The sequence below is a fragment of the Chanodichthys erythropterus genome, chromosome 5, assembly GCF_024489055.1.
Source record: "Chanodichthys erythropterus isolate Z2021 chromosome 5, ASM2448905v1, whole genome shotgun sequence".
Lineage (NCBI taxonomy): Eukaryota > Metazoa > Chordata > Actinopteri > Cypriniformes > Xenocyprididae > Chanodichthys > Chanodichthys erythropterus.
Window position 1 is genome coordinate 14,465,541 of NC_090225.1, and position 20,261 is coordinate 14,485,801.

Sequence of the window (20,261 nt, forward strand, 5' to 3'; positions counted from 1 at the left end):
GGACGGGACTCCTTCCTTTGTTTACGGACTTGACGTAATGACGCACAGAGGAACTGCTGCATCCTCAAATTTCCCGCGGAAATCCACCATGTCGCTCTTATTATAAAACGTTATTACAAGCTTACCGTTGTGAATCGAGCTAAGATAATGAGATCGTTTTGAACACTGGCTGGTTATGTACTTGCTCAGAAATTGAAAAAAAGTGCGGACTGCAGCTTTAAGGGGAAAATCTTAGTGGATAGTTCTAATTAGCTTCATTGGCTCTTTTCTTCAAATAGCTGTAGGCTATTTGTATAGAGCTGCAGATTCTCTCGCGGTAGTACACATGGACCTATTATGAGTCTGGAGCGTTAGAATGTGCCACATTGCAGTTTTATACAGGATAAAGTATAAGCCTAGTGGCTAACATTTGATGATTCCTCAATCCTCCGTGCTGCTTGTGCCACACGCGCTCGGAGCCTCTCTGCTGCTCACACGTCAGACCGTTCTGCGTGCCTGCAGCGAGGTCAATGTCCTCTGACAGGCGCGTTCTCGCGAGACTTCGACTATCTGGACTACAGGACTATCCGTCAGGGTTACCTGAGAGGACAGGCGCTTGACGGTGAGAAGTTATTCGATATTCATGTACATATTATTTCATATTTAACTTTGTATGTATAAGTTGATCCTTTACATTCAATAGTGAATATATTTTGTGTACTTTGCATTGCGGAAGTGCTGTTTTTCGTCCCAGAAACTGACAACTTGTCTGTCGTTAATTCTTGTCAGGCGAATATCTCGCTAATGTTAAAGTCGTTTTGATTTAAAGTTCACTTGCCAGTTTCGGTTGTCGGTTGAGGTTAGCTTGACACATGACCGACCTGCTTTCGGAATGCTCTAAACAACATTTACCATGTTAGCTTGCTCTTAAGTTTAAAAGCCTACTGTATTTTGATATGCCGGGTCTAGCTAGCTAACTAACTTAATAGACGTTTATAACATAAGATGCCCATTGATTTATACTACTCAGTGCTTCTCAAACTACACCAAAACGCTGCATTTGTGTGACATGTCATTATTGTTTGTGTTTTTATCTATTGACTGAAGCCTCTGACTTTTGACAACATGGCTGTGTCTTAAAACATAGTGAACTGCCTACCTAGTTAGCGTTTTTGGGCGTGATACGTGCGTTCTAACTCTCCTGAGATGCCCCAAAATGATGTTTGAGTTGGCATTTTACTGGGTTTGATGCACTGTCAAGTTGTTAAAACAGAAAAGGACTAGTGCAAACTATTTTGATCGAGTTGTGAACTAGGTAACACAGTGCTGTCTAGGTAGGCAACTCACTGGTTTTGGAGGCACAACCCATGTTTTACACTAATTTGTTTTTCAGATAAAGACCTGACAAGGTAAACATGTCTCATAATGATGAAGGTTATGTGGTGCGGATCCGTGGTTTACCTTGGTCATGCACACAGGAGGAAGTGGCCTCCTTTTTCTCTGGTATGCAAACACTCAAACTGAAAGCATCTTTTGTAGCATTCTGTGCAAGTCTGAAGAAAAAGAGATACAATTGTAATGTTCTTTGTTCATTTCCAGATTGTGACATTGTAGGGAAAGTCAATGGGGTGTGCTTTACCTTCTCTAAAGAGGGAAGGCCGAGTGGAGAGGCGTTTGTAGAGCTGAAGACATCCGAAGACTTTAAAAGGGCTCTGGCAAAAGATCGCAAATACATGGGTCACCGTTATATCGAAGGTACACTCCTGTCCGCAATGTAGAAAATTCTGTCATATAGTTGTATTTAAAGTCACCATGAAAGTCACCAAAACGGACCATTCTTATTTTTTTATGGAATGCTGCAGTGTTTATTATAAATGATTTATCTGTGTACATCTTTTTTTTTTTTCACATTCATGTATTCATATTTTATTGCAATACATAAACAATTACGTCTCCTTCTCCTCTGCTCCAGAAACCAATTAGCAAATCACAACGAACCAATCAATTCCTGATAAACAAAAACAAGTACCACCCTATATTTTTTTTTCTCATTTGAGAAGCAATTTCTATTTCATATCGACTTTAAATAGCAAATCAGAAGAGATGTCTGCACATTTGTAGAATGTAAATAAAATATAACATATTGTCTGCCTCTTGACCCATCCCATAGTGTTCAGGTCAAACCGTAGTGAGATGGATTGGGTGCTGAAACGCTCTGGTCCCACAGACTATGACAGCAGCAGCGGTTGCATGTTGCGTCTTAGAGGACTGCCGTTCGGCTGCAGTAAAGAAGAAATTGTACAGTTCTTTTCAGGTACATCTGTTGTTTCACTTCAACGCCTCCTAGACTTGCAGGTATAGCTAGTAAATCTTTTATAGGTTGTGTTTTCTGGGCTGTGGTGTTTAAATCGTGTCAGTTTTGCTTCCTGCGAAAGTTTATCATGCCTTTTATATAGTCAGTCAGATCATATTTTGAAGGTTTTTTTTTTTATATACTCTAACTCTCAAATCAAACTATTATTGAGCATGTTCTGGTTGTTTTTAATGTTATTTATATGTTGCCAACATCCTTGAGACAGATGTGCTTTCTTGATATGATTTCTTGATTGATTGTATTGTAATTTCTTGGATTTATCCATAGTGGTGTGCTCTAGGACTTTTCTGTCTACCATAGGGAATGATTTAGGAGCTCAATTGGGGGGGATGTCTTTTCTGCAGATGAGAATGTTGCGGCTCTTTAACATGTCTCCCCATGTGGGGTTATTTGTCCTTGGGTTAAAGGGTTGAAAATCGTGCCAAATGGGATAACATTGCCGATGGACTACCAGGGGAGGAGCACAGGGGAAGCCTTCGTGCAGTTTGCCTCAAAGGAGATAGCAGAAAAGGCTCTGGGGAAACACAAGGAAAGAATAGGGCACAGGTGGGGCCGGCAAGACTGGGCTGGGTGCTAATGCTATCTCTAAATGTGGGGTGGGGGGTCATGCATCTTTCTGCTCTGGAAAAAGATGGTTTGATCATGTTATTACACTTGGAATGTTTAATTTCACATTACACTGTCAATAAGGGGGCAAATAATAGGCATTCAGCAGAAATATGATTTCATATTATCGTTGGGCAACACACTGCAGAGGCAAAGGAGCCTTTTTTATAACTGGCACTTTTAATATACTTTTAAGATTCTGCTTCTGTTTGAAAATGGCCTTTAGATACATTTAAATTTCAAGACTTGAGGCCCATTCACACCAAGAACAATATACATATATTAGTGTCCACACCAATGAACGATATCATTCTGTTTATTCCAAGCGTGCTTTGCAGTTGTCATCTGCCACTTTAAATGCTCAAGCTCTTTAAAGCAGGATTGATTCTGATTGACTATAAATGGATTTATCGTTCATCATCTGGGGGAAAAAAAAACATTCTGAAAGTGATTAGAAAGATACCGTTTTTCTGTGCCGTTATTGTTAAAGTTGTGATGTGGATAAGCTTTTATATTGTTTAAGGCTACATCTTTATCGTTAACATTATAGTTATCGTCCTTGGTGTGAATGGGCCTTTATAGTACAGGCAGCATTTCAGACATTTATTACTTCTCCCACTGGTCAATACCTGACAATAAATTGTCAGTTATTGTGATGAAAATAATCACTGGGCCCCAAATACTCTCTCTCCTCTCCTCATTTCTGTTAAACGTTCACCAGCCTGCAAGTTCATTAACACGTTGCATTTCAAAATAAACTCAGGTACATAGAGATATTCAAAAGCAGCCGAAATGAATTGCGTGCATACTACGAAGTACCCCGGAGGATGATTGGACAGAGGCCTAGTCCATATGACAGACCCCTGATGGGACGCGGGAACTTCTTTGGGCCCGGGCCTGGAAGGGGAGGTGCCGTCCTGGACCAGATACGCAGCGGAGGTGGTTATAGTGGCGGTATGCTACTTTATTAGTCTTTTAAAAACTTTATTAACTCTCCATTGGTAAAGTTTTTAAGATGGTTATTGGTTCTCCATCTTAACTGAAACCCAGTGAAAGGCTAATTAAAGGGTTTGAATGGCTATATGTCTTTTCAAAAGTTTGGGGTCAGTAAGATTTTAAATATATATATATATATATATATACAATAATGACATTTATAATGTTACAAACGATTTCTATTTTAAATAAATGCTGTTTTTTGATTCATCAAAGAATCCTTAAATGTATCATGGTATCCAAAAATATTAAGCAGCACAACTGTTTTCAACATTGATAAGAATAAGAAATGTTTCTTGAGGGTCAAATCAGCATATTAGACTGATTTCTGAAGGATCGTGTGACACTGAAGACTTGAGTAATGATACTGAAAATACATCTTTGCATCACAGGAATAAATTACATTTTAAAATATATTCAAATAGAAAACAATTATTTTAAAAAGTAATAGTATTTCACAGTAATATTTCCGATAAATGCAGACTTGAGCATAAGAGACTTCCTGCAAAAACATAAGAAAAAATCTTACAGACCCCACTTTTGAATGGTTGTGTATTTGCTGACAGGAAGTGATATGTGACTCAACTATTGCCTATTACTGTTTCAGACCTCAAATTAAAGTATTGAATTTTCTCTCCATAAGGATATGGTGGTTTTGACAACTACAATGGCTTTAACAACTACTGCTTTGGTAACGGCATGTTTGAAGAGCGTGTGCGTGGTGATAGAGGAAGAGGAGGAATGGGGGGTCATGGTTACAGCAGCGATTCAAACTCAGGCTTTCACAGCGGCCATTTCGTGCACATGAGAGGCCTACCGTTCCGCGCTACGGAGGCAGATATTGCACATGTAAGAAACATCAGTGTTGCCATTTTCTTGTGGATATATCCTTGCAATATTTTAAAGTAAAAGTATTATCGCCGTTGTGTAAGTGCTTTTTTCTTTTTCAGTTCTTTGCCCCTTTGAACCCTGTGAGGGTGCACATTGATGTAGGACCTAATGGAAAGTCTACAGGAGAGGCAGATGTTGAGTTCAGATCTCATGAAGATGCTGTGTCTGCCATGTCAAAAGACAAGAATCATATGCGTAAGTCTTAGTCAAATTGCATCGCTGTCTTTGTCATGATCGCATTTATAATTGCATTCTCTTTGTAGAGCATCGTTACATTGAGCTTTTCCTGAATTCAACTTCAAGTGGGCCGTCTGAAATGGGTTAGTATGACTACGTGGAGATTGTTATTATGTAATAGTTTTGTTGAAGTGTATGGATGAGAAGGTGTGAAGACAACATTCAAATGTGAGTCTCTTGTTTTGGGGCCATGAAAACACTGCAGGCCGCGGAGGAAGTTTCTATGGCAACTCTGGTGGCATGGGCTCTCGAGGAAGTGGACTAAGGGGAATGTACTGAGGAGGCTTGCAATACATGCACTTTTCAACCCAAAGTTGGAGCTTCCAGCTTGGAAGATCTTTTTGTACGAATATGTTTTCACATGTTCCTATGAAATATGTCCAAAATATTTTACAGGCTTGAAGAGTATGAGCTGTTGCATATATATATTGACCGGCTACTGTACATTTTGCTTATTGAATTTTATATTACATATTCTGTGTTGGTCTATGATATGCTCTTTGTATGTATTTTGACTCAAAAATGATTATGAACAGCTTGATTCCCAAGTTTCGAGTGTGAGATTGCACTTTTAAAGCAATAACATCATTTTGGATGTTTACCTGTTTTTGCTGCTCAGTAAAATTTCTAATTGAAACCTGTGAAATTTACACATCCATGGAATAAAACCTTTTATTGGTATATTTTATTTTTAACCAGAGAATGTTCATTGAAGGCAATTGTCATGTAAGAATAAAGTGTGATATCTTGGTTTTGATTAGAGTTAGAAGGAACGTATGGCAGAGATCCATTTCTATATTATGCTTTCCAGTACACAAGAAGATTGGTGTAGCTTATGAGTTTTGATTTACAACTTTTTACACTACAGTTCAAAAGTTGTGGCTTGTAATGAGTCTCCTCTGCTCATCAAGGCTGCGTTTATTTAATCAAAAATACAATAAAATGGTAATTTTGGGAAATATTTTTACAATTTAAAATAACCTTTAAAATAACAGTTTTTGAATATATTTTAAAATGAGATTTATTCCTGTGATGGCAAAGCAGAATTTTCAGCATCATTATTCCTAGTCTTCAGCGTCAAATGATACTCCAGAAATCATTGCTGATTTGGTGATCAAACTTTTATATATATATATAATTAGCCATGTTTTAAACAATTATGTTGCTTAATATTTTTGCCAAGACTGATGCATTTTAGGATTTTTTAATTAATGGAAAGTTTAAAAGAACATTTAAAATACAAATCTTTTGCAAATGTCTTTAGTGTCACTTTTGATTGCTTTAACCGTATAAATCCTACTATATATTTCACAAGACCTCCCAGTTATTAACATGATCAAAACCTGTTGTTCACAATCTATATTTTGAGATATAGAGTGATAACTGATTCATATGCATTTTATGCAACTAGTCCTCAATTGTTATAAAGATCTCATTGATTTACATTACAGGCTATCAGAATTTCACACTTTTTTGGGAATATTAATAACAGCAGCTGCACCAAATTGCATATTTTCTCAGTTTGGGCCTCAATAAATTTGAGGTGTTTTTTTTTTCTCAAGTTTGAACTCCATATTCTATATCATACTATTTAAGCCATAAAAGCCTGATATATCAAATATACTCAACAAAAAACATACAAAGGTTCTAAAGGTTCAATAAACTCTTACATTTAAAAAAAAATATGATTTTTTGATTTTTATTACATACATCAGGCTTCACAAGGTTAATGTGTCCTTGCTGAATAAAAGTATTAATAAAAAAAGTCCTATTGACCCCAGAATGAATGGTAGGGTGTACAGTATGTACTGCTGCACCTAAATATTAAGGTCCTATAAGATCCATCACACATAAAGTGGAATTATAATCAACTTTAGTGGTTTAAGGCATATGTACAGTTTCATACATAAATCTCACATTTAAGTTAACATTTGTATTTTTTTTTAGACAAAAGTTAGCACAAATACTCAAAGTGAGTAGTGTTCCAGTTCTGTACCAAGGTAAATCTGCAATTGTGAAATAATACAGTATTGCAGACAAGAAACCTGAACACCATATTCAGAATATAATTTCTGTGCTATTTGACGTGAACCTATCTCCGTCATGCTTGAGTGGCACTGATAACATTTGTACTTGTATATACACACACATTTTTTTGCCCATCAAGATTCAGGGAAATGTGTCAAATCCCTGTTTGTCAGTTTGGCTTGTTATACAGGCACACATGTAAGGTTCTTTCAACTAAATCTGAAATGTAATTGCTCAAGATATCCCTTTAAACTGCATTTGCTTACTTTTGACTCATGATGAGGAATGAAACCTGTTCACCCTTCATATATCAGAAGTATATTTACAATGCATGGGAGTGTTGTACTAATATAAATAATCTAAATCTTGCAGCACAGACGGAGGGATTAAGAGTCATTAATCCATTTGTAAACATTTCTTTCATTGCGCACAAACACTGCATTGGCCATCTGCACGAGTGTCATTAAGTTTACTCTGTGATAACAGGCCTTTTCCTATGTGAAATGTAAACTTCAAACAGAGAAACAGGTGCATCCATTTTGGTCACTTTGATAATGTGGGACATCGCAGTGTCCGATTTAAAGCTGATATTGGACCTTGTGACAGTGTGCTGTTATTTCTATCTTATGTTGCATTGGAGGAGCAGCGCTGGAGGAGCAAAGCGTGGCAGGTGTCACAGACTCTCACAGGTTTGGGTGAAGCAGGGAGCGGCAGCTCATTATCTGAGCAGGCATTGCAGAAGATCTCCCCACAGTTCCTGCAGTGATGCTGTTCAAACAAAGACAAGCAAGAGATCATGAGAGCTTTCAATTAAAGGGCCAGTAGTCTTTTTTTATTTTTGTTTTTTGGATCAGACTCAAAATGACTCTTCACAAATGATATTCTGGGATTCATCCAAACAGTTGCTCTGGGGAATTTTTTTTTAGTTATTTTTCATGGCAGAAAAAAAAAATTCATAATCCAGAAGTTTTAGAGTTGAGGCCCATTCACACAAAGGATGATAAATATAATGCTAAAGCTTTGATAATCATTCTAATTCTATGAGAATAGGGAAGTCTGCACTATAACAATAACGACAGAGGAACAATATCAGCTTTCAGAAGCTGATAAACAATAAAAGCAGTCAGAATCAACTCAGCTTTAAAGAGCTTGAGCATTTAAAATGGCATAACAGAAGCTTGCTTATAAAATATTAATGGTGTAACAGTACATAAATGACAGTTCGGTATGGATTCAGTACAGCAGGGGACACTGAATGACTTGCCTGAGGTAAATGTAATGCTATGTGACATTGTTAGCAAACTGTTTTATTGATGTCTTTCCACAGTTGAAACACATAATTGAGCAATTACACAAGATATGATACAATTCAGATGTACTGTATCTTTCAACACACCTTCAGTTTTTCATTCTGTAACTAGTATTAAAGAGGAAGAGATGATTGCGTTCACTCGAACTGAGCCAGCTTTACAGCGATCTTTCACACTACATCAAAAAGTGTCTACTTTTTTTTTAAATTTTGTGATAAAATTTACAGATTTTGAAAGAGTACACTTTGTTTCTTATTGAAATAATACAATAGAGCTTATTGGTGGTTGATGTTGGTTAAAAGTATTTAGGCTACAGCACTGTATTCATCATGTACACATGCGTACCAAACCCTAAGACGTGTACCGAAAATTTGCGGGATGAATACGTGTTGGTGTGGGCGCTAATATAGTTATAGTCTTTATAGATATCGTTCTTAGTGTGAACGGGCCGTAGGGTTCCCCATAAAATCGCAATGTAACAAAAGTACATCTGAGTGTATTTGAAACAGATTATAAAATAAATAAATAAATAATGTAGGGCGGCAGCTTGGTTGAATCCATCAGTTGTTGATTGGATGGAGGCCGATTTGAATGTGAACTTGCAAGTCGACTGTAAGAAAGGGGCGGAGTTTAAGCTGACTAAATGTTTGGGGAAGTCCGGCATACATCACCAGAGACAAGTCTCTTGTTTCACCGGAAGATCAAGTTTGATTACAGATGAATCAAGTATGAATCATTCACAATAAGATCTATAATGTGCTTTTAGCAAATAGTTGAATTTTCATTTCATGACGACTTCACGGTTTGCCATCTCATTCTTTCATTCAAGTGTCATCTAATCCTCATCTGGAAATGTTTACAAGTTCATAAATCCATTATCGTCTTTGTGCCAGTGAATTTCTTTATTTAGAGCAGTTGAATTAGCGTGGATCTGTGAGAACTGACAGCAAGCTGTCGTGTATTACAGAACTGAATTTTGGTTCTGACCTTTCTTCTGGAGATTGAAAATTCCTTCTCACAAAGCTTGCAATGTGTAGCATCTTTGTCCTTCAGCCAGACCTGTCCACCCTGAGATAAATTGTTTATTAATATAAACATGTGGGACAAATGGATTAGTTAAACTTTCATAATTCTCTTTAAAAAAGCAGTGTGGTGGTTTCAGATTACTTTGATATACATCATGGTACATGTCCATAAAAACATACTCCAGGAACTTTTTGTGTGTGTTTTATCTCAATGTTTCAATGCAAACCTGAAGTGCCTTGTTGGCTTCTTTTATATCTTCAATTTTCAACTTTGACCTGAACAAGAAAAATGTGCATATATCAGTAAAAGAATAACATGATTTGAAAGCTCATAAATGGAATTGATGTTTAAATCGTACATACTCGCTGAGTTTGCAGCCTAATTCCTCCAACGCCTTTTCCTGCTCCTCACAAATTCCCTTCAGCTGCGTGTTTTCATCCTGCAACCTGTGAAACTCCTGAAAGGACATGAAGATACATCAGAGCATACAGTCAAACAAAAAGATCCACAAAGAAGCATATTAAATGATACAAGCACCTTTACGATGATGATCACACCATTATTGAGACAGGAGCAATTTATCTTACTTTTTTGAGTCCGTTGATTTGCTGCGCTTCAGCAGCGAGTTGGGTGATGGTCTCTCGTTCTCTTTCTAATTCATTCTGTAACGTCTGCCGCCAATCCCTCTCTATTTTCAAGTCTGTTTCCAGCTGCATCCTACACAAAAAGTGTCAATTAAAACCTTTTCCACTTCAGCATCTAAATAAATGAGACAATGATTTAATCTAATTCAAAAAGAGCAGCATGAACTTACTCGTTTCAAAACTTACATTTGCTTCTCTCGCTGGACTATCTGCTTTTGGAGACTGTCAGCTTTGTTCGTGAAGTCCTGCTTGAATTTGCGCACCCCATCTTCGGCACTGGCACGTTCCCTCTCGGCATCCTGCAATCTGGTGTAATTCAAACCAACTGGGTAAAACTACGGCTCTGAATGTAATGGAATGGGTGGGAATGTATTGGAACATATGGGATACAAAATAAAAAGATGGCCATAATTCAACAGCCACAATAGAGCGGAAACAAATACAGAGCCAGATGACAGAAACGTTGCGCTGCGGGAAAAGCCAGAAAGCTGAAATGAGTTTGAAATTTCATAAGGGTGAAGCTTACTTTCGATTTTTTGACAAATAATTCACTAAGTAATCAAGTATGAGTAGTTGAAAACATCAAATTTATTGAAGACTGTGATAAAAGCCATGTTATATTTCTGGTTTCTTTGACTGTTAAATGTTACAGGTAAATAATTATGCTATAGAACCACAAGAAAGATTTGCTCACTAAATAGTATGTGGAAAACAGTAACCATCATCAAATAAAACTTAAAGGGGCTAGTGTAGAACGATCAACTCATCACTGAAGAACACTGCATATCTCCACACAACTAGTGTTAAGTAACAAAGAGCAAATTTATCTTAATATCAGAAGGAAATATCTTTGACAAGTTTGTATTGGTGCTCGGTATCTGTGCTAGCGCATTTTACAAACGACATAGCAAGAGTTCTTGTCTGGCTGAGTAGGTCTTTGTCGCTATTGGTTGATTGAGGAAAAACATGGAATTAGAGGAAGGGAGAAGATGAGAAAAAAAGAAATGAAAAGGGGAACAAAAAGGGAAAGAGGATGTAAATATCAGTGAATTTCAAATTCATCTCAAAGCTTTAAGAACTTGTTAAGCAGTGCAGTCATAAAACATCAGAAATACGATGGCGGTAAATCAACAGAGAAGAAAGGGAAGGATGATTCATGTGGACAAAGAAGTGGACATGACAGCACCACGTCACCACAAGAAAATAACACAAATGCTAAAGGATGGGCGGTTAGATGAGAGAAAGCCATTCAATGAGCCTTCAAGTCAAATCAAGCATGCAAAGTCCTTTACATGCTATCAGGTATCTAGACACTCGGAAAACCAGTTCTACTGACGAAACAAAAGCAGTGATGGTTCGGACACCATCAATGTACACTAATTTGATTTAGTCTATAAAAGCAGATATCATTTCCTGAAATGCATTTACACTACTATTCAAAAATTTGGTGTCTGTAAGATTTTTAGAAATTGCTCACCAAGTCTGCATTTAATTGGTCAAAAATACAGTCAAAACAGTGATGTTGTGAAATCATTTTATAATTTAAAATAACTTCTTTTTATTTGAATATATTTTAAAATGTAATTTATTCCTGTGATGGCAAAGCTGAATTTTCAGCAGCCATTACTCCAGTTTTCAGCATCACATGAAATCATTCTTGATGTTTTTTTTGTTTGTTTTTTTAGGAATTTTGATGAACATAAACAGCATTTATTTGAAATAGAAATGTTTTGTAACATCATAAATGATTTTATGGTCACTTTTGATAAATTGAATGTGTCCTTGCTTAATAAAAGTAGTCATTTCCTTAAAAAAAAGAAAAAAAAAAAGAAAACGGACCCAAAACTTCTGAACAGTAGTGTATAGTGTATTATCTGCAAAAAAAAAAAAAAAAAAAAAAAAAAAAAAATTTGGAATTGAACTGAAAAAAAAAAAGATTCCTTAAATTATGAACTGACCACAAATGTTTTTGGATAAAAGTTTTTATATACATTGAGGTTAGAAATCAGGCTAAAAAAAGGTAATATTTAAACACTTGAAACACTCAAAAACGATTGAAAATGCTCTGAATGCACTTCAGGAATATGATGACTCAGCGTTATGCTCGACATGATCGAAAATAAATTAGGAACTGCTTCTTACCTTTGCTCTAGTTGTTTCATGGTTGCCGTTATTTGATTGGTCTTCTCCTCCAACCGTGCGATCATGTCATTTTTTTGCCTCATGCTGTCATCTGAAGACTGTTGATGATTATAAATAGCTTGATTACAACATACTTTAACCACAAAGTTTGAAGAACAGACACTTAATAAAATATGATTTACCTGCATTTTTTGGTACATCTCCACATTGATGGCTTTAACTTCATCTAACTGGTGCCGAAGTCCAATCAGAGTGTCTTGTTTTTCATGGATGTCCTTTTCTAACAGTTTCATGGCCATCTCCATCTCCTGCTTCATGCTCACCTGCACAACCAGCTCGTTCTCCACATCCTTGAACACACAGATACATTCAAAGACAGGTTTGACCCCTTTAAGTCCAAGTGCCATCGCACATCTGAACAGGTACATTTTTTTATATGAACACAGACCTGTCTGAGCTGACATTCCTCTTTTAGTTGGCGTCTTGCCTCGTTGTACATTTCATCCAGGCCCTGCCTTGACTGCTTGTACGTATCCAGCTCACAGTTCAAATCTCCTTCTGTAATCTGAATAGAGAGTAAATAGTGCATATAGTATATGCCTCGCACATCGATTGTGAAATTCTACAATTATCATGTTTTAAAAGGCATGTTTTTTTATCATCATGTTTTCAGAAGGCAAAAGGAATGATAAGTTCATGAGATGAAAATATATAAAAAAAAAAAAAAAATCAAAATATTTTCCAGATTATATTTTTTACACATTTATAATATTCTCTATGATACGGGAGGATTTTGGGGATCATAAAAACTGAAATTATATTTTTCAGGGACACATAATATAAAGTTTATGAGAATTTAAATATTTTAAAAAGAGAGTTTGTGCACATTAACTACTATCTGCCTTTCTGAATCCTGTAGTAGCAGATGACTGCTGTATACAATATGTACAGTATACAAAGAACTAAACAGCTGGGCAATGACATCACTGTTTTCTGTAGAACTGCTTATAGATGAAATGAACTAATTTAATTATTAATTTAATAACTGATGATCTTTACAACAGAACTGAATCAACACTGAAATGACTTCAGCTGAACAACAGCTGAAATGCATCATTTTCCTGTTATCACTGTAAAGCTGCTTTGAAACAATCTGTATTGTATAAAGCACTATATAAATAAAGGTGACTTGACAAACATAAAAAAAAATACGACAATACCTCAAGACGCTGTTGTGCTTTCATAAAAATGACAGAATTTTCTGTTCTGAGTTGGTGGTTCTCTTCCTGTAGTTTAATTATGTTGTTTTTTGCTATTGCCAACTGTAATAAAAAAAAAAGGTGACAACAAAAAAGTTAGTATTGAATATTTCTATTCCACACATCACTTATTTTTCTGAAATCAAACAGTACCTCTTCAATGAGTTTGGAGTTGGATTTTTCTAACGACTCCACGCGTCCCTGTAAGCCTTGAACTGTAGAACTTAAAAGACAAAGTTTTTCGATAAACTTCATTAGCACTAAGTTGTGCTTTGGTGAAATAGATTCATGTTTTTAAAGGTGCCATTGAACAGTTTTTATATACTTAATATAAGTCTAAGGTGTCCCCTTAATGTGTCTGTGAAGTTTCAGCTCAAAATACCCCATAGACTTTTTTTTATAAATTTTTTTAACTGCCCATTTTGGGGCATCATTTAGGCTGATTTAGGCTGCGGCCCCTTTAATTCTCATGCTCTCTGCCCACGGAGCTCGCGCTTGCCTTAAACAGTGCATAAACAAAGTTTACACAGCTAATATTACTAATATAATTATAAAATAATATAATGGATCTTTACAAAGTGTTCGTCATGCATGTTGCATGCATGCGTCAGATTATGTGAGTATTGTATACTGTTATATTGTTTACATTTGATTCTGAATGAATTTGAGGCTGTGATCCGTGGCTAACGGCTAATGCTACACTGTTGGAGAGATTAATAAAGTATAAAGTTGTGTTTATGAATTATACAGACTGCAAGTGTTTAATAATGAAAATAGCGACGGCTCTTGTCTCTGTGAATACAGTAAGAAACGATGGTAACTTTAATCACATTTAACAGTACATTAGCAACATGCTAACGAAACATTTAGAAAGACAGTTTACAAATATCACTAAAAATATCATGATATCATGGATCATGTCAGTTATCATCGCTCCATCTGCCATTTTTCGCTATTGTTCTTGCTTGCTTACCTAGTCTGATGATTCGGCTGTGCTGCTCCAGACGTTAATGCCTGCCCTTGTCTAATGGGCTGGCATATGCAAATATTGGGGCGTACACCCCGACTGTTACGTAACAGTCGGTGTTATTTTGAGATTTGCCTTTTTTTCAGAGGTCTTTTAAATAAATGAGATTTATATAAGGAGGAGGAAACAATGGTGTTTGAGACTCACTGTATGTCATTTCCATGTACTGAACTCTTGTTATTTAACTATGCCAAGATAAATTCAATTTTTAATTCGAGGGCACCTTTAAAAGCAATAATCATTCATCTTAAATGCAGTATATAAGCTTTAGAAAGAGCAAGAACTTACTTCAACTGTCTATTTAATTCTTCAACATAATTCTTCTGATCCAAAATAGCTGCAATTTGCCCATTTCTATTCAAAACATATTTATGATAGTTATTCATACATTATTACATTATTAATGTAATTAATTAATTAATCACACTTTTATTCCACGTAAATGTCCCTTCACATTTAAGTAAGTTGTCTACCAAGTACAGATTTTTTTTTTTTACCTTTCTTCACTTCTATAGTCATCAATGTCATTCTTCAAGTACATGGAGAAATCTATTACGCCAACCTGTGGATTCCAATACAAGGCATTAATATTTCTCAAACAGAAGCCAGATCCCAGGTTTTTAAAAATGGCCAGTATACAATGTTCATACTTGTGTATCAAGGTCCTCGCCCTTCACGCATAAGTTGGCATCTATGACGTTAAGTCCCACCAGGAGACCAACGATGACAGCTCCCTCCTCCTCCAGCATCACAGCTGAGTTCTCATAGAACTCACTGCAAATGAACACACAAACGTATTGACATTTATCATTGTTATGAGTGTCAAAAGTTAGATCAAAAGATAGATTCTGTAGATAGATAAAGACAATTTTCTTTGGCTCCATTTATTCATAATCTGAAAACAAACCTCTAAAGAATCCACATGGTCTATATAAATATCCTTGCCTCATACTGATCATGTGTTGTTTTTCCATTGTAAAAATTGCATTATGTTGAATTTGTTCCTATGACGCACAATGATATTACGTTTGATATTACAATGATATTTAACGGTGTACTACTGTTTCATTATTTCTCACAGAATGTGTAAAGGTAATACATTTCTATCTAATATTTATTCTTGTCTTTTAATAGACCATACAGGTGTTTGCAAACAGCGATGACATATTTTGTGGGCGGATTCTATTTGGTGGCAGAAAATAACAGTTCTACAGTTCTAGCCATGGAACAAAAGACTAAAAAAGGTCATTTTGATTTTATAACTCATTATTCTGACTTTTTCCCCCTTGCAATTCCAAGTTTATATCTCACAATTCTAAAAAGAAAAATTGCGAGATATAAACTCGATATTCTGCCTTTTTTCCTCAGCATCGTGATATAAAAGCGCAATTGTGGGAAAAAGTCAGAATTGTGAAATAAAAATGTTATTGGTTTAAATGTTATCTATGTAAATGTTAGAGGTTTAAATATTATTTCATGCTTTAACTGTAGGGCTAATACATTATGCCCCTTATGAACTGCATATGTGAATATCGTAGATCGTTTGCGTTTAGCTTCAAAATGGCATCTTCGACCACAGTATTCTGTAAAAATGTAGACCATCTTTTTTTGCTTTCAGATTCTGACATCCAAACGCAAATTTTTTTTTTTTACTTATTCTGTGGACATAATAAATGCAGGAATAATAAAAAATCTTAATGACCAGAAACATTTGATTAATAGTGTATATATGAAAACTGTACTTTTAAATCTCAATCAGCAGAAGCAGAAGGGCTTTTATTAGACAGCTTCATGTGATACACACCCTCTAGCGAGCACAGCGCACTAAACTTTGATGCCCGAGCAGGAAACACAAAACTAGTTTGTCTTAGGCATCTTTTCACTTATCTAATCATCAATTCTCCACCACAACTATTTTTTTAAGGGTACTGAATGTAAAAAAAAAAAAAAAAAAAACTAACCTAAGTATATCTTTCCTGGTAATGAGGAGACGGAGGTAATCTGCTAATTTCTTCTGCATCAGTGCCAGTCTCAGCCATGCTCTGGCTCTTCCCAGAGGCGTCCTAACAAACACATACAACCATTTTCAGACAGATAGACAGACAGACAGTGAAGTGCATGACTCTGGAAATAGGCTTAACTTGCAGTTGCAAGTTTCAGTTTTATCAAGGAACTAGAACCGAAATTTGCACTTCCCTATTTTGAATGGCACATCTTAGTGTGAGTGTCAGAAAGCATATGTATATTTATAATAAGGTGGACTTGATTGATAGTGGATCTGCTTTTGTATTAGAGTCTTTAAAAGATTAATTTAGACAAAATTAAAACTCTTCAGATGTGTGTGCAAACTATTCAATGTAAATGTAAGGCCGAAAATTGTTAGTCCTGCACATACTTAAGGCCAGGAAGGTCCCGCACACTGGCTGCGATTTCGCCTGCTTCTGGGCACAGCTTCTCAACCATCTCCAGAGGCCCCCACAACGACTTGTTGTAACCAAGAAACGATTTCTTCACTGGGAGATGGAGACCAACGTGTTTGTTAAACAACTCAGGGTTACGATCTGGCGTACAGAGCATGCAAAGATTTTGATGAAACGCCATTCGAAACATTATTCAAATTTTGTGGCAGAGCTGGCTCACTGGACAAGAACTTCAGTTGATCTGACAGCTGAGAATGAGTAAAAAAAAGAAAAAAAGAAAAAAAAAACATTTCCTCATTTTCTTTTTTCTATTATAAGGTTACATGGCAAAGCATAGTTGCTACTAAACTTCTGGTCCCTAAAAATAACACTAGCATAGGCCTATGGAAATATATAAGAGTTATTGATAACACTAAATCAGGCAGCTATCCCACCAAAAAAGCAAGCATGTAAGTAAGAACTTTAAATGATAACTGGTTAACAGATGGTTCATTGTGGCTGGCTGTCTGATGATAGTTGAACATACCTTTGAGACCGTGCTTCAGGCAGTGCTCCATGACAACAAAGAACTGTTGCAGTGGCGGATAGTCAGAGTCCAGAGTTCGTCCAAAGCTCAGAGCTGACTCGATCAGGCCTTTGATGCTGAGCTTAGCCATATTAAGCAAGTTTGCTCGTTCCATTGCCATAGGATCTCGAAAGGCTAAAAGACACACAGCCCACAGACAAATATATATCATACCAAAAATTATATCATTATAGCCAAAACCAAAAAGTTCTTGTTGTTCAAGAAGAACATTTAAAACAAAAAACAACAATCACATTAAACTCATCACAGCACTTAAACCTCTGGCTGTTTGCTTAGGACTAACATGTGACCACACTTTGAATTGTTGAGTTTAAACTTTAACAAACCCTTTAAGTGCTTTAACTGTCATTCACCAGTGCTTTACAGCAGCACTGTCAAAAAGCAGTACTATTTATGTTTTGTGTTTACTGCACAAATGAATGTAAGTTGTATACTTATCAGTTTTGACTAATCAGTGATACATCAGACCCTGTTTTAACCATCAGGCTAATCAATAATTCTTATGCAAACATATTTAGACAGGCTCTGTTTAACAAAATGCTGGCACTGGTAATCTACTTCCCACTTATGTTGTTGGTTCCCATTGCCACTTTATCTGGTTTAAGAGAATGAAACTTCCATCAGACTTCTGGGGTAAATAACTTTAACAATAATATGTAATTTAAATCATTTTTCCTCGTATTATTCTTATATATTAATATCTTTTCCTATTATTGTTATTATTTAGTGGATCTGCTTTTGTATTAAGTCTTTGAAAGATTAATATAGACAAAATTAAAACACTGCAGATTTGTGTGCAAACTAATCAATAACTATATGTCATTGGTCATGGGAGGGGGACAAATACTAATCATGACAAATCAACAGCATACTGATTTGACTGACATGTCCATCTCACCAATAAAAAAAAAACACAAATAAATAAAAATTAAAACATTATGCATATCAACTGTATGAATGGCCTGGTGCTTAGTAGTTATAAAACACCTAGATTTACTAAATGCACAAATGAATACAAACCAACAAGGCACTGTTCATGACATCATGCCATTATGACATCATTTGGAAAATTATGTATGGCAAGCCATTTTAACATGTTCCTTAAAACTAGCTATTATAAATTTTTGTTTGACCATGCACATGGAAATTTGGCTGATCTTTGATGTGACAGAAAAGCAAAGTTGATTCTGAGCTAATTTGATCTAATATTTATTGTTTTTCAAAAATTTTGTAGATTTATGTAGCAAATGGGAATCGACAAAATTATTGACTATATGTTGAGACAAAGGTCTTGTTTATTTTTTACAGTTTTTTTCAAGGTAATTAAAGCAACAGTTTTTCATTAATGGAAGAATATGTAAAAGTTTGGTATTTGGGGTAAAAAAAACAAACAAACCTATTGTGGTTAAAGGCACAATAATTAACATGATAATAAATAGCTGGCTCATTTTTCCATTTGTTGACATGACATGGTTAGATTCAGATGATAAACATCATATATTAAGTTGGGTGTCCACCTTAGAGATAATCACCACATTTATAATGAAACCACATTTAAAAATATGATATTATAAAAAAATATATTTCTATTACTACTGTAAAGCTATATTAAATTCTTTATTATGTCCTTCGATTCTTTCAGAATCTTTACTTTTAAATATCTATATTTTTAATGACATATTTATTAAACAAAAATAAATGATCAAAATTATCAGAAAATAGTACAAACTGCTAAAATGCTAAGTATAACTTACAAGTATTAATTTAATACCTATTAACAACAATTGTAATACAACTGTAATAGTAATTACAACTAACTGGACATTAATTAGTATTTATATTATTTATTAGTCAATAAAAATGACTAGAAACAAACAAACAAAAAAAAAACAGCTTCTTGTTAGTTTGCAGCAATAAATGTTAATACGGCTTGCCATACATGTAGGCTACATCTGAACAACACGGGCTTTAATGTCACCCATAACCTACCCTTGGCACCCCATTCTTCTGAAAAGGGCGATGTTTTAGGCTCTATCACTTTAGGCAGGACGTGAATGCCACCCGAGAATGTTTCTGACGCTTTTCTGGCTAAAGCGAATATGGGCGCCTGCCATCTCCCGTCTCCAGATTTCATGGCAGCGCTGCTCGCTTTCTCACCGGCCGATTTATCCTCCTGCAATCTGAGGATACCGAACACTTGCGCTCTCTCTTTGTTGCTCTCTGCTTCCGCCAACACAAGGTCCTGTTCTGCAGGTGTCGCCATCGTTAAAGTGAATATTATTCAGTTTAGGATAATGCTTCACCTAACAACCACGGGGGTGATGTGTTGAGCGGCATTGATAAACAGTTAACGACGGAATTCAAGCGCTTTCCCATGTGATGTTCCTTGTCAACGCCCCAGAGGCGACGTATGTTTTCTATTCATATGGTCATCATATCTTTGGAGAACAAATGGCTAGATTGTAGATTTGTTTACACCCGAGCACTCCGGTACGATCCGTCTGCAGCAAAGGGGTGGTGTCAAAACATTAAAAAGACGTAATTCAGTGGAAGAGTATGGATATACTACCCTCTACCGCTTGTACGGAACATTGTCCTGGAAAATTATGAAATAATCACTGGTTGGCAGTTTTAACACATAGGCCTACTATTTCTTAAATTATCATGTTTATCGTAATAATGGGGGAATTAATTGTTTCTGAAGTGAAATAATTTTTTTTCTCCACTTGCACGCGC

At 35.9% G+C, this 20,261-nt stretch overlaps 2 protein-coding genes across 6 annotated transcripts; one reads left to right on the forward strand and one right to left on the reverse strand.

The window, feature by feature from the left end:
* The first annotated feature begins 533 nt into the window (after positions 1 to 533).
* On the forward strand, positions 534 to 6,809 carry hnrnph3 (heterogeneous nuclear ribonucleoprotein H3 (2H9)). Of its 4 annotated transcripts, none has more exons than XM_067386179.1 (10): positions 534 to 601; positions 1,373 to 1,482; positions 1,579 to 1,734; positions 2,150 to 2,293; positions 2,761 to 2,899; positions 3,723 to 3,913; positions 4,599 to 4,804; positions 4,906 to 5,041; positions 5,110 to 5,166; positions 5,289 to 6,809. In XM_067386179.1, the coding sequence occupies exons 2-10, from the start codon at positions 1,395 to 1,397 to the stop codon at positions 5,360 to 5,362; spliced, it is 1,191 nt and encodes a 396-aa protein (XP_067242280.1). In that variant the 5' UTR covers positions 534 to 601; positions 1,373 to 1,394; the 3' UTR covers positions 5,363 to 6,809. The 4 variants fall into 4 exon arrangements, with proteins under 4 accessions (XP_067242280.1, XP_067242282.1, XP_067242281.1 ...); XM_067386181.1 differs by having other exon boundaries at positions 3,723 to 3,898; XM_067386180.1 differs by having other exon boundaries at positions 567 to 624.
* On the reverse strand, positions 6,804 to 20,031 carry rufy2 (RUN and FYVE domain containing 2). 2 transcript variants are annotated; one of them, XM_067386176.1, is made up of 18 exons: positions 19,515 to 20,031; positions 17,466 to 17,639; positions 16,915 to 17,032; positions 16,481 to 16,582; positions 15,170 to 15,293; positions 15,017 to 15,081; positions 14,808 to 14,873; positions 13,646 to 13,715; positions 13,454 to 13,555; positions 12,682 to 12,798; positions 12,416 to 12,583; positions 12,234 to 12,331; positions 10,278 to 10,397; positions 10,035 to 10,164; positions 9,810 to 9,904; positions 9,674 to 9,722; positions 9,409 to 9,489; positions 6,804 to 7,879 (listed from the first exon to the last, which is right to left on the reverse strand). In XM_067386176.1, the coding sequence occupies exons 1-18, from the start codon at positions 19,786 to 19,788 to the stop codon at positions 7,736 to 7,738; spliced, it is 2,097 nt and encodes a 698-aa protein (XP_067242277.1). In that variant the 5' UTR covers positions 19,789 to 20,031; the 3' UTR covers positions 6,804 to 7,735. The 2 variants fall into 2 exon arrangements, with proteins under 2 accessions (XP_067242277.1, XP_067242279.1); XM_067386178.1 differs by lacking the exons at positions 6,804 to 7,879; positions 9,409 to 9,489; positions 9,674 to 9,722; ... (1 more) ...; positions 10,035 to 10,164; positions 10,278 to 10,397 and adding an exon at positions 10,444 to 11,034.
* Between the last annotated feature and the right edge of the window lie 230 nt (positions 20,032 to 20,261).

Bases quoted from the DNA above. Each gene is read 5' to 3' on its own strand.
- rufy2 (XM_067386176.1), bottom strand. From the start codon at position 19,788: ATGGCGACACCTGCAGAACAGGACCTTGTGTTGGCGGAAGCAGAGAGC. The intron at 10,398-12,233 runs GTAAGAAGCAGT...GAATTACACCAG, and splicing joins ATGAAACAACTAGAGCAAAG to ATTGCAGGATGCCGAGAGGG. The intron at 9,490-9,673 runs GTTTGCATTGAA...AATTTATCTCAG, and splicing joins AAGCCAACAAGGCACTTCAG to GGTGGACAGGTCTGGCTGAA.
- hnrnph3 (XM_067386179.1), top strand. From the start codon at position 1,395: ATGTCTCATAATGATGAAGGTTATGTGGTGCGGATCCGTGGTTTACCT. The intron at 2,294-2,760 runs GTACATCTGTTG...CTTGGGTTAAAG, and splicing joins AATTGTACAGTTCTTTTCAG to GGTTGAAAATCGTGCCAAAT. The intron at 5,167-5,288 runs GTTAGTATGACT...AAAACACTGCAG, and splicing joins AAGTGGGCCGTCTGAAATGG to GCCGCGGAGGAAGTTTCTAT.